This window comes from Halictus rubicundus, chromosome 8, assembly GCF_050948215.1.
Source record: "Halictus rubicundus isolate RS-2024b chromosome 8, iyHalRubi1_principal, whole genome shotgun sequence".
NCBI classification, from domain to species: domain Eukaryota; kingdom Metazoa; phylum Arthropoda; class Insecta; order Hymenoptera; family Halictidae; genus Halictus; species Halictus rubicundus.
Window position 1 is genome coordinate 17,998,457 of NC_135156.1, and position 12,294 is coordinate 18,010,750.

The following is a 12,294-nucleotide window of genomic DNA, read 5'->3' on the forward strand; positions in this document are numbered from 1 at the left end:
AAACCGTATACACACTGCGAGTAGAAGCTATCGAGATATCCGGCAAGCTCGCAGCGACGAACCAGGGGGGCCGTCGCTCGCCGAAAGTGTGTGTGTTTCGCCTAATTAACCTACGCACGGCTGCATTAACATCCGATATACACCCTGGACGAAGCTGTTCGACGACTCTCGGCGTCCCACGGATAAATGGAATAAAGTGTGTCACAGCCAGTGTTCAGTGATCTCGCGCGTGATATATATGTATATTATATATATGCATATGTATTTGTATACCTGCTCGCGACGACGTACGTGAAAAATTTTACCGGATATACGTACCGAGAGTGTATTATTGTATTGCAGTGCGACATACGTATATATGTATATATATATACAGGACAGAGAGAAGTGACGCGAGTTCGTATATCTCGTTGTTTTCTATTTATTTGTTTTCTTTTTCCCGCATCGTTCTCGTTCTCACCCGTGTGTCTCTCGGTTTTCGGTTTTTATTCTCTCGCCGTGAAAGATCTATTCGGGCCGGGCCCGGTCGACCGGTAGGTTTCACGGAGGATTAATCTTGTTGTAAACCTGCTTGTTGTTACCGCTCTCCGTATCGCAGAGAGATCGAGATAGATCGAGGATAGAGAAGCGAAAGAGGTGCAGGACGGTGCGCGTGTTACACCTCGTACACGGCGGTTCACGGTGGGCTATGCAGCCTCGCGAAATCCAAGCGAGGAGGTAACGCCGACGAGCACACACACCGGGGCACCACGGTCCACACGCAAACCGCCGTCGACGAATCACCGGCGGCGTGTGTAAACATCCGAAACACAATCAACCACCAAACATGTGGACCACGATGCTCGTGTGGACGGTCGCCGTCGTGCTGCTGCCGACACCCCGAACGGTAAGCGTTTGTTCTTTCTCTCTCCCCTAATTGTTACAACCCCCGCACGCACACACCTGTAAACAGTTCGACCGGTAGAAACGGTCCTCCTGCAGCTGGGAGCCTGTTCGGCACCCCGAGGCTTCCGGGGGCTAAACGGTCATTTGTTCACCGCGGTAATTAACTCGTAATTTTCAACCCTTCGCGCTCGAAGCAATAAGTCGAAAATCGTGAAAAACGGCAATTTTTCCACTTTTATAACTCGTAAACGAATTAACCAATATCGGTGAAATTTTCAGCACGGATATTATTTATTCGAGCGAATCAAACGCATTTTTTAAATTTTCAATACAGGCTCAGATAAAAAACCGACTTTTACTATTTCTTGTGCGATTCCGACGAATTGAAACTTTTTTCAAAAATTTTTCACACCTCGTCCAATAAACTAATCCTTCTAACTTCTCGATGAAATTCAAGTCATTTGATCTAGTTTTTAAAAAGTTATCTTGCTTGAAATAGTGTAGACTCAGTTTTGCTCGTTAGTGTATACCAACTCCGAGACATATCAACCTCGAATATATTTCAACTCCGAGACATTTCTTCCGAGCTAGAATATTTCCCTAGAATTCTTTTTTCATATTTCTTTGTTGCACCATAAGAGTACGGTGCATTTACTATCGCGCAATACTGAAATTGTAATTTATTAAATGCAAACATTGGCTGCCAGGAGTCCTCGTTTGGGGATTTTGGAATTTTACGCCACCAGAAATATATTTGATGCGTCTGATAGTTTTATTCTTTCATTCTGAAATTTGCATGACAATGTGAAAAATATTTTGAGTAATGGTACAGCAATTTCCAGCGGTGCCTTACAATCACCGTTCGAGTGCTTAGGGTTAATACCTACCGCAATAAGTTACTCGAAGTCGTCCGAGAATTTCGATTCAGATTGTAATGCGACTTTTGTGCGTTTGCAAATTTGTAGAAACATCGAATGAAGAGTATGGATGCGATACTTTTGTCCTAACGGTAGAACTACCGAACCGGTGAAAATGACTGGTTCCCAATATTTTCTTTCAAGATTACTAAAATTACAAAAATGTTTCCATCAGAATTTTTCGAACGATCTTTTTCGTTGAAGCACATCAGTCAGAATAAAAATGGTGCTAGTATTTGTCCAGACGTAGTCTTCTCATTATCACAATATTCATCAGTCGTATTCATTACTCGGTCGTTCCAGCGTTAAGAAAACTGACTCGAGCCCGCGGGGAACGGTCACCGTATAAATTTCCACGAAATATAGAAGCCGATGCTAATTGCTAACAATGTTCTCACGGACAAATTCTCCGAGACAGCTCGAGCCTTTCGAGTCATCTTCTTGGTGTGCTCGTGGTCCAGCCGTGTAGGTTCGAGTGCTCGAACGTTCGAATTCGAGAGGTCGGAAATAATTCGGTGTATTTTCGGCGGCGCGAAACCGCGTTTCTTTCGGTCGCATCATCTTTTCGGTCGCCGTTGAATGTATCGTTCGCGTCCCGTCCCCCCGGAAACGAGCCTAAGGACAGATTTAACGGGTGCAAACAGGCCGGGCAATCGGCGGGTTCGTAATTTTCTCCCGGCGTCGCGGCGCCTACAATTTTCCACTTATCGACGCGGATTCCGGGCCGGACTCCCTAGCGTTTTTACCCCCGTTCGATGGCGGCTTCTAGACATAACGAACGGGGTTGTTCTTCGGGGCGAGGAGAGCGAGGAACGAACTGTGACGTCGCACCGAAAGGATTATTTCGTGAACGAATCGTATCGGTATCGGTGGCCGATGTTGTCAAACCCGATACGTTTGTCAACTGGGCCGCTGTACGGGCCCGACCTTCGCCGGCTGCCGATGAATGGCGCGGTGTTTTGGTTCGGATTCCAAGACGTTCCCGTCTGTCAAACCGGTCGCCTCGCCGTAAGCTCTGTTGGTATTTACGGATAAAAACGACGACGCGTCGATTGGTTCGTTCAGAATAGAATCTCGCTCGGTCTACATATTTACCGACCGTCTCTCTTCTTCTTCTTCCTCTTCATCTTCTTCACTCTTGTTTCCCGACGTTCTCTCGTCTAATTGAGCACTTGCGTAAGTAAGATCGCGGCTTATATTTGTCCAACCTATATCGGTGGGGAACGGTCGCCCGCGGATCCTCTAGATCTCGATTCAAGAACGATCCTCGATCACGCCGAACCGGAGGATCGCGTGTCCCCACAGTTTTCGTTCCTTTTTTCCCCGAGCCACCCCGCGTGCGCTGCCCAACTGTATTCTTCCTGGGAGAGATGTTTTTTTCCCTCCCGTGGTTCTCCTCCCTCTCGTCGTCTCTCTTTCTTTTTGAGAGAGAGAGAGAGAGAGAGAGAGAGAGAGAGAGAGAGAGAGAACACCAGACGCACACGAACCCGGCCGCAGACTCGAGCCATCCGGCGAAACAGGAGAAAAGGCAACAGTATTCGGCGTACAACAACTCTAAATCTGGATCCACTCTTTTAGAAGTGTCTAGCGTGCGCATCGTCCTTTTCGTTCCACGACTTTTCTCTCTCTCTCTCTCTCTTTCTCTGTCTCTTTCTCCCGCGTTGTCTTCTGCACCGTTCTCCTCGACCTTCGAGAGACACCCTCCGAAATCGGGTGTTTCTCTTTGTCTCCTCCCGTTGGGTGCTCGGAGGATGGTATTGTCTTCGATTTGTCTCGAACATTAACCCTTGAGCGGTGACTCTGAAGCGCCGCTGGAAATTGTTGTCGCATCATTTCAAAGAAATTACAGAAAATATTACATAGTATTCGTTACGTTACAGAATTTGTGTTTGATAGATTACCGAACGTTTAGATGTCATTCGTGTGGAAGTCGGATCAGTTTCGTATGAAGACGCTTCGAAGAGAAATTTAGTTTCAGAATGATAATAGCGCCGAGCGCGAAGGGTTAACCCGAAACAGGATCCGCCGTGTATTTCGAAATTGCCATTATTCAGAACAGTTTTCGTATTGCTCAGTTCATACGTGTTCTAATAATTGCTGAAAAAAATCCAGACTGTCGGATTAAAATGGTTTCGAGTGCCAGCTCAGCGGTCTCAAAAATCCCCTAAGATAAAAGTCGAAAAATACTCTCCCATTCTTCTTTCGTGGATCCCAATGGCAAACTTCATTTAGCAGTCTTTCGAATTCTGTCTCGAATTTTTTGGGGAACGTAGGGCCCTAAGTAGCTATTTTGTGGAGAAAATGGTACTGTCGAGGGGTGTAAGGACCTCGCACACAGACACGCAGAAAGAAGTCACCGTTCGTATCTCTCTTTCTCTATCGACTCTCGATGCATTGAGAAAGAGAGAGAGAGATTGAAAGGGAGAGGGAAGAGCTAGGAAGACGGCGTCTCAAAGGGTGCCTCTGGAAATTGTTTTGTGACGAAATAACGTCGGTTGTTGTATCCGTAAATAGTCGGCGGCGGCCATTCCCGTTCCGAGAATAGCGTTCTAGCGCGCCAAAAATGAGAATTCCTCATCGAGCGTCGAGCACGCGCGCGCAACAGCCTCTCTTTCTCTCTCTCTCTCTTACTCTCCTGTGGTGTACGAGTTGCGTTTCACGGAGACGCAATGAGAATATTTTTCGATTCGACCCGCGGAAGCCTCCTCGCGCGGTTCTCCCTTTGTGTATTTTTCGATGCCGCTCGTAAAGCGCCGCCATGTTTGCTTTGCGAAACGATCGGCCGTCCATTGAACGCGCGGAAAAGAAAGACGAGATCTAATTTCGAGCTCTCGTAACCCCAGAAAAAATTCGTTCCTCGAATTCTTCCAATCGCTCCACCGTCGACCATACCCCTAGGATAACGAACCCGTAACTATATTCTGGCAAATGAATAGCCCGATCGCGTGTCCTTCTCCCGTGTGAAGTAAACCCTGGTTCGAACTTCTGCGTGCATAGGTTTGCTCTCGGTAGGCGTGGCCGCGACGTTGCTCCCGATTTTCACGGGGCCAGTATAGTCTTCTTCAGAGTCACTTTTCGAGACGAATGTTAATCGGGAGAAACACAAAAGATTGTCCATCTTCCTTCCGTATAGAACGCCTCGAGTAGGCGGGGCTTCCGATTCTGACAGAGCAGTTTGAAAACTCTCCGTTTAACACTTTGACCGCCATGCTACCCGTATTCGGGTGATTATTTCTCCAGACTGAAAAATTAATTTCGACGGATAGAGTATGCTGTGAAATGTGAAAGGATTGCCAGGTTTTTGACAAATAGATTGCTCCGACTTTACCCGATTCTCGTGGTCGTCGAGTTGGCATTGTCGTCGTCGTTTCAACGTGTTAATAGATGCAGAGAATCGGTGCTTAATTAGGGCTAGTTAGGGTAGGGTTCTGCTGGTACCGGGGTGTTCAGTTAGGGTAGGAATTTTTCTGGTATTTTCGCAGGGAAATTGGCGGCCGCAAGGGTTGTCGGTCGCGCGTCGAAAATTGCGGGTCCGAGGGGGTGTAATGGACGCGAGGACCGAGTCGAGCGGCGAGATCGTAAAACGATCCGATCGCAGGCTCGATAGTAAGGTTAGTGCGCTCCTCTCGTTCACGCGAGACACGATATATGTATAGTTTTGCTCGGCTATACAATGTCTCGTGGGAAGGCTCGCTTGTCTGCTGCCGGCTGCGTGCCTCTTTCTCTCGTTTCGCGGGTGCGTGTGAGCGGACCCACGGTTGTGTAGGTGCGTGCGCGCCTACCCGCAGGCCATTGTCCACGGTGGTCAAGAACTGTTGGCCGTAGCGAGCCGGCTCGACGACGAGGGTAGGAACCGAGAAATATTGACGCAACGGCTCTGTTTACACTGGATACTGTCGCCGAAGAAAAACGGCCTCCCCTCGGATCACCCGTCGCCGGGACGACGCCTCGAAAAATCCCTGACGCGAGAACTCGTCGATCTCGATCTGTCCGCTGATCCTCGTATTTTACCTGCCCGAGAGTGACACGCCTCCTCCCCCTTCTCCTCGATCGCTCGACTTTTGAAGGGATTCCGGCTTCGATCCCGCGTCTCTGGCATTCTTACATCGATCGCTCGATCTCGAGATCTCCATCCGCGAGTCCAACGAGCAATTTTTGTAACCGTACAATTGATTCATAAAATTGTTAAACGTATTTCCGAAGGTTTTTGCATCGGTCGCTTCGTTGCTCCTAGCGCGTACATTTATCTCAATTAATCGTCCCGAATTCGACCTTGTATAATTTGACACCGCGGGTCAAAGTAGACCCCGCTTAAGATTTCGATTTTACTGGAACTGTATTACCCTGTCACCGTTTCTCGATCTGTTTGAACGTACGATCTCACAAGACGATCGTCGAGAAACGCGCAGCGGCTGAAATTGCTTTCAACGATCGACCGTGGAAACGTTGTTTGGTCGCGACCGCTTGAAAACATATTCTGTTGTTCGGCTCGGCACACGTATCTCCCACAAAAGGCCCGAAACCGGCAAAATTGTCTCGCGTCTCTGCGCCTCGATTACAAAGTATTCGTCCCTCGAGTTACGTGTTCGGATCGGCACCTTGGACGGAATCTCTTCGAGGTCTCCTCGAATCCCTTCGGGTACGAGCGAATCTTGGATAAATCTGCTCGATCGAATAGAGTCGAACTTTCCCATTGATTTGTTAGGAATCTCTCTCTCTCTCTTCGTGTCCGTCCTGCTCCGCGAAAACTAATCGGACTGTCGGTGGAAGGTTCGAAGGGGTCGGGATCGACCCGGTCGCCGGCAGTACGCCGTTAATACGTTTACGACTGGCTTCGTTTTTCACGCCTCGGGAGAGACGCCCTTCGTGTTCCACATGATCGTTGGCGGCGCGCGTGGCGAGATGTCCATCTGCGCCTTCGCTGCCCTAACCCTTTTTTCGCTCGCGTTTCGTCTGACCGAGCAAACAGAGAGAAGCGAAAGAGAGAGAGGGGGGAGATAAAAGACGGGGAACGAAAAAGAAAAAGCGTTTTTTGTCGGGTCACTCGCGCAGATATCTCCGTGCTCCTACTGGGAGACACGCGTGCGCAAAAACTCGGTGACACACGTGCTGTCGGGTTGGCGCGCGCGTTGCTCCCCGTTGCCCGCTGCCCGGGCACGAGGCGACCCCCAAAGTCGTAGAAGATCCGTCCCCGAGTTTGTCACGATCTGGTCCGCTTTTCGCTTCTGGTTGGACCGCGCGCGGACCGTTTCGGGGAAACAAGTAAACAGAGTGTCGAGAAAGTTGCCATGTGTTGCCATGGGACGCGCCAAACTGTCTAGACACAGATACCTTGGGGGGTCGTCGGGACAGTCAGGTGTGTGTGTGCGTGCGCGTGTTGCTAGACGTCTATCCGTTCGGATAGAGGACTGTGCGAACGACCGCGTCGCGATGAATGGTTCCGTTGTTGTTTAGCCACACCGACGAGAACGCATTGCGGACCCTAAACGTCCTGCGACTGCTGCCGAAACTGCTCTACATGCTGAAGTCGGTGGTGGTGGACGGGTGTGTGGCTCTCCCGTCGAATTGTTGCTTCGTTTCAGGGAACATATAAAATCGCTTCCTGCCCCGAAGAACTTTCAGGGCTGTTGCTGCGGAAGAAGCGCGCTGTGTGCATCGATTTCGAAAGACTGATGCGAGCTCGATGTTTTCCAGGTAAACGCCTCGGGGGTGTTCGAGCTGAGGCTGAAGTCGTTCGTGAACGAGTACGGGAAGGACAGTCTGGGCAAGTGCTGCTCGGGCAGCACGTCCAAGACCGGCGAGTGCTCGGGCGTTTGCAAAACCAGGTTCAGGGTATGCCTGAAGCAGTATCAGGTGAAGATCGACACGACGACGCCGTGCACGTACGGCGACGTGGTCACACCGGTCCTCGGCGAGAACATCGTTAACCTGAACCCGAACGTCGCCATGCCGAGCTTCTCCAACCCCATCAGATTTCCGTTCGAGTTCACGTGGCCGGTAAGTGTCATCCCATAATAAACGTTTCGCAAATAGACCGTCGCCGGATGTTCCCCGAGCGAATCCCACGCTTCTGCCGGAACGGAAACAAACCGGTTCGGATCTCTCGCGGGCGAACGACGGCGAGAGGGAATCGCGAGCTCGATTTCCGCGTCGATTGCGCAACCGGTACGCCATTTTGGTACCGTCGAGACGGTTCGAAGGGGACACGCGTCTCTCGTCCGTTTTGTTCCCCGGGGAAGATAGATTACGCGTCGATTGAACGTTGTCGCCAGGCGACACGGATTCGCGAGGCTGAATTCCGAAAAAAGAGAGAAACGCCGTCGCCGAGCTTGATGCACGATCGCGATCGAGGATAACCGAACGGCGCGCGCCTCTCGCTTCTAATGTTTTTTATCGCTCGTTTTCTCGATCCGGTGACGATTAGCATAAGCGATCGCGTGCTACGGAAAACGGAACTCGACGAGGTTACGTATAACAAACCGCGGAAAAACATCGAATCGCGCTCGCGCCCGTTCTCACGTCGATCGGATTGTGTTCGCGAAGACACTTTCCCGTCGACTAAACGGAACACGCCTATTACGCCACTTATAATCACCGGGAATTAGACGGCGATTCTCTTCGCCGCCGATTTCAAGATGGAAACGACCGTCTGGGAATACAGTGATTCCTGATGGAAGTTTATGCTTAAACAGTACAGCGGAGTGACGCGTAAACCATGGAATATAACACGTGCAGGGTGGTCCACGCAATTGTTTCAAGTCGTAACTCCGTTATTATTGCATTTACGGAAAAATGATAAAGGAGAAAGATAGATGGTGTTCGAAGAGCACTACGTCTGTAGGCCTTTAAATTGTTTTTTTACATGCAGCAGCGCATGTGCAATTAACAATTGCATCATTTCTTTAAATAGAAATGCATATTTTTTGTTGCACAGATCGATTCTTCCGTTCATTCTACGTAAAAGATGATTGGGGTACCATGGCAAAAACAATTATTAGATCTCGAGATATTTTCAAAAAATGTCATACATTTTCTTGTATTTAGTGGAATACAGCTACACTTGTTCAAAATCTTAGGTTTCTCTATCTCTACTTTCTCTTCACTACTTCACTGTAGTGAATTGCTACTGAATGATGAAATGCTTACTCGTACAAATCGATTTCTGTCACGATAACAATGTCAAAAGGGTGTTTACCTTTACAAAATAGTCATGAAGTGTTCGAGTATCTTCTTCAATAAAGACATTTTTTGAAATTATCATTTTTTCGTAAATGCAATCATAACGGAGTTATGACTTGAAACAATTGCGTGGACCACCCTGTATATCAAGAGATGGCGCGATCACACGTGCTCCAACAATTTCTCTATACATGTCCCCGAGACCTAGATGGTAAACGTCGAGGAATTATCCCCACCGGTATGGAAATACTCCTCTCTCCTGGACGATACATGACCGGTGTTGTCGAAACGAATCGAGAATTCGTTGTATGTCGCGTTTTTGAAAATCTGTGAAGCAAACGACTGCCTGGACGGAGGAGAATTACGGGCCGCAGGGGGTCGAAGGATTTAGCTTGGCGGTCGTCGTCTGAACCGGAAGGTAAATCGTGAGTTGACTCACTCTCTCCCCCGGGGAACGAGTGCTATAGTCTGCGAGAGCCTAGCGTGCGACCGCCGCGCCGCGCCGGTTCGTTTTAATTCGTACGGTACCTCGTAAAAGATCCCCGGTTTCCGTCGCGATCGATAAGACACGATGGAAAGGAAAATTAACCGATTAGGGACGCGTCTTTTTAACCGGCTAATTTTCGCTCGCTCGTTATCCACAGCGGAGGAAGTCGTCCCGAAGATATAGGGGTGGTGGCCGTTTTTCGATTACTCGGTTTCAACGTTGCTCGAACTCTCTTCCGGAATGACTTGTTCGACGGGAACATTTTTTAATTGTTGTCTGTTTAACCACTAGATTTACCCGTCAAAATGACGGATTCTGATATTTTTAAATTGCGAATCTCGAGATTGTAAAAACGCATCCGTGAGCAATTATTCAACAAATTGATTTCTTTGGGTATATGTTATTTGAAAAATGGCTACAAATTCTCATAGATTCATTCTAGTTATGTAAAATGGTGATTTTTAGTGCTCCGTGAACCTAGCGTTAAAGTCGCGTCGGCGTTCGAATTTTCCGAAACGGCGACTGCAAAGGAAAGGGGGGGGTGGGAAGGGGGGTGTCGGTGAAAAGAAAAAAGGAAAAGGGAAATCGCGCGAACGAAATGGAACTCTGCCCGTGGTCTTCCTACTTTCTCGCGGTGGCCAAAGAAAGGCTGCGCACGAGGCAGGTCGATCGCATTAAAAACGAGCACTTCGTGGCACGCTGCAAGTTGCACGCGTGCATGCACTTCCCGGGTGCGACGAGGATCGCCAACCGAATGGCAGATGGTGCCAGAGCTCGAGGAACAAGAGAGAGAGAGAGAGAGAGACGATGGCACTTGTCTCTCGCTCGCTTTCGATCGTTCCCCAGCAGTGGCGAGATCCGTCAATTTTTTTCATCGGTACAAATTGTTGATCGCGCGAACATATCGGCCTCCCGTTCGGCGTGTTAATGGCGACGAAATGCTCGCTTTTTCGAGCGCGTCGAACGGCAGCTGTGCATTTTCTCGAAACGAATTGGTGTCGCGTCGGATCAGCCGTTTCCGCGAGACCGGCCGGGAAAGATACGCGTTCGAATTTGCACCGGGTATTTTTTATCGAGTCGTATCGTTGAAGAAATTTATTTGAATAGCGTCGATGGAGCCGTGCCAGCCGGATTGAAAGATGGCAGAGTAGTTTTGGCCCCGGGGAAAGACAGAAGGCACCGAGAGAAGACAGATGCGTCGGAAAAGCGTTGAACCGGCGATCGATCGGCGAAAATGACTCGGCGCGAGAGATCGCATCGATTCTCGGCGTTGATGTCCCATTAGCAACGGCGCCTACGCCAATGTTTGCCCACCATCCCTGGTGTACGTCAGTTCTCTCGTCGGCGTTCGCGCACTTCTGCCTATGAGACGCACTGCAGGGCCACTGGCAGATGGCTAGGCCTTTTGTGCTTCTACACTTCCCTCGTAATCTCTCTGTTTCTTTCCCCTTCTCTCTCTCTCTCTCTCTCTCTCTCTCTCTCTCTCTCTCTCTCCCGCTCTCCGTCCTCGTCTTCGGAGCTCTCTCGCGGGCAGAGTTAAATTTACTAACCCATATGGCGCCCCTCGCGCCACCTCTGCGACCGGTTTACCCGTCTCTTCTCGAAAACGCCGACTCTTCCTTCTGCTCGGCGGTTTTCGTCGCGTTCCCACACCCCTGACCAATCATTCCTCCCCTACGCTCACAGAGTCCACAATCACCCCTCGAGTTCGTTCGCCTCCGGCAAACGCGACTCGAGATTTTCACCAATTCACATTGATCAAAACAATGGACATTTAGAAAGATGGAAAGTCGAAGTCCGGTGCACGCTCCGCGTTCGAAACGCACGGCAGCTTCGCGAGACCAACGACCGCCATGTTGGATTCGGTGAACCGCGCTGGACATCGACTCGACGTTCTCTTGAAAATAAACGGTCGCAGATTATTATTGTTTATCGAAGGGTTTCCTCGACTTCTGCCTTCGGTTCCTCGATTCTGTTTGTTCATACCTTCCGGGACTCGGATCAATTTTTATACTGTTCTTCCGTCGTCGCGTTTCAAGGAGAAATCGCTCATCTGTTATACTGAGAGAATATAATCTTGGAAATAGGAGGTCGAACGTGTCGGGGGTTGAAGATCGACTCGACGTTCTCTTCGAAATAAACGGTCGCAGATTATTATTGTTTATCGAAGGGTTTGTTCATACCTTCCGGGACTTGCATCAATTTTTATACTGTTCTTCCGTCGTCGCGTTTCAAGGAGAAATCGCTCATCTGTTATACTGAGAGAATATAATCTTGGAAATAGGAGGTCGAACGTGTCGGGGGTTGAAGATCGACTCGACGTTCTCTTCGAAATAAACGGTCGCAGATTATTATTGTTTATTGAAGGGTTTGTGCATACCTTCCGGGACTCGGATCAATTTTTGTACTGTTCTTCCGTCGTCGCGTTTCAAGCAGAAATCGAGAGAATATAATCTCGGAAATAGGAGGTCGAACGTGTCGGGGGTTGAAGAATCGACTGGACGTTCTCTTCGAAATAAACGGTCGCAGATTATTATTATTTATTGAAGGGTTTGTTCATACCTTCCGGGACTTGCATCAATTTTTGTACTGTTCTTCGGTTATACGGAGAGAATATACTCTTGGAACTAGGAGGTCGAACGTGCGTAGGGTTGAAGATCGACACTTGATGGTTCACATCGAATCGAATGAAGATTGATTATTGAATGTTTCGAAAGCAACGTTCTGAATTTTCGAGACGGGACAGTTAAAAATCGGACATTTGGTACGTAACAACCTAATAGTATCCGGAGTCGACCGGTTTCGAGGAGGCTGGCGCACAGGGGC

General features: G+C 49.0%; 1 protein-coding gene across 1 annotated transcript in view; it reads left to right on the forward strand.

The window, feature by feature from the left end:
• The first annotated feature begins 536 nt into the window (after positions 1-536).
• The window catches only part of Delta (neurogenic locus protein delta), a 59,571-nt gene continuing 47,813 nt past the window's right edge, over positions 537-12,294 (forward strand). The window contains exons 1-2 of the mRNA XM_076791695.1: positions 537-886; positions 7,497-7,799. Coding sequence (XP_076647810.1) covers positions 827-886; positions 7,497-7,799 — 363 coding nt within the window. The 5' untranslated portion in view covers positions 537-826. The remainder of the gene's footprint in view (positions 887-7,496; positions 7,800-12,294) is intronic.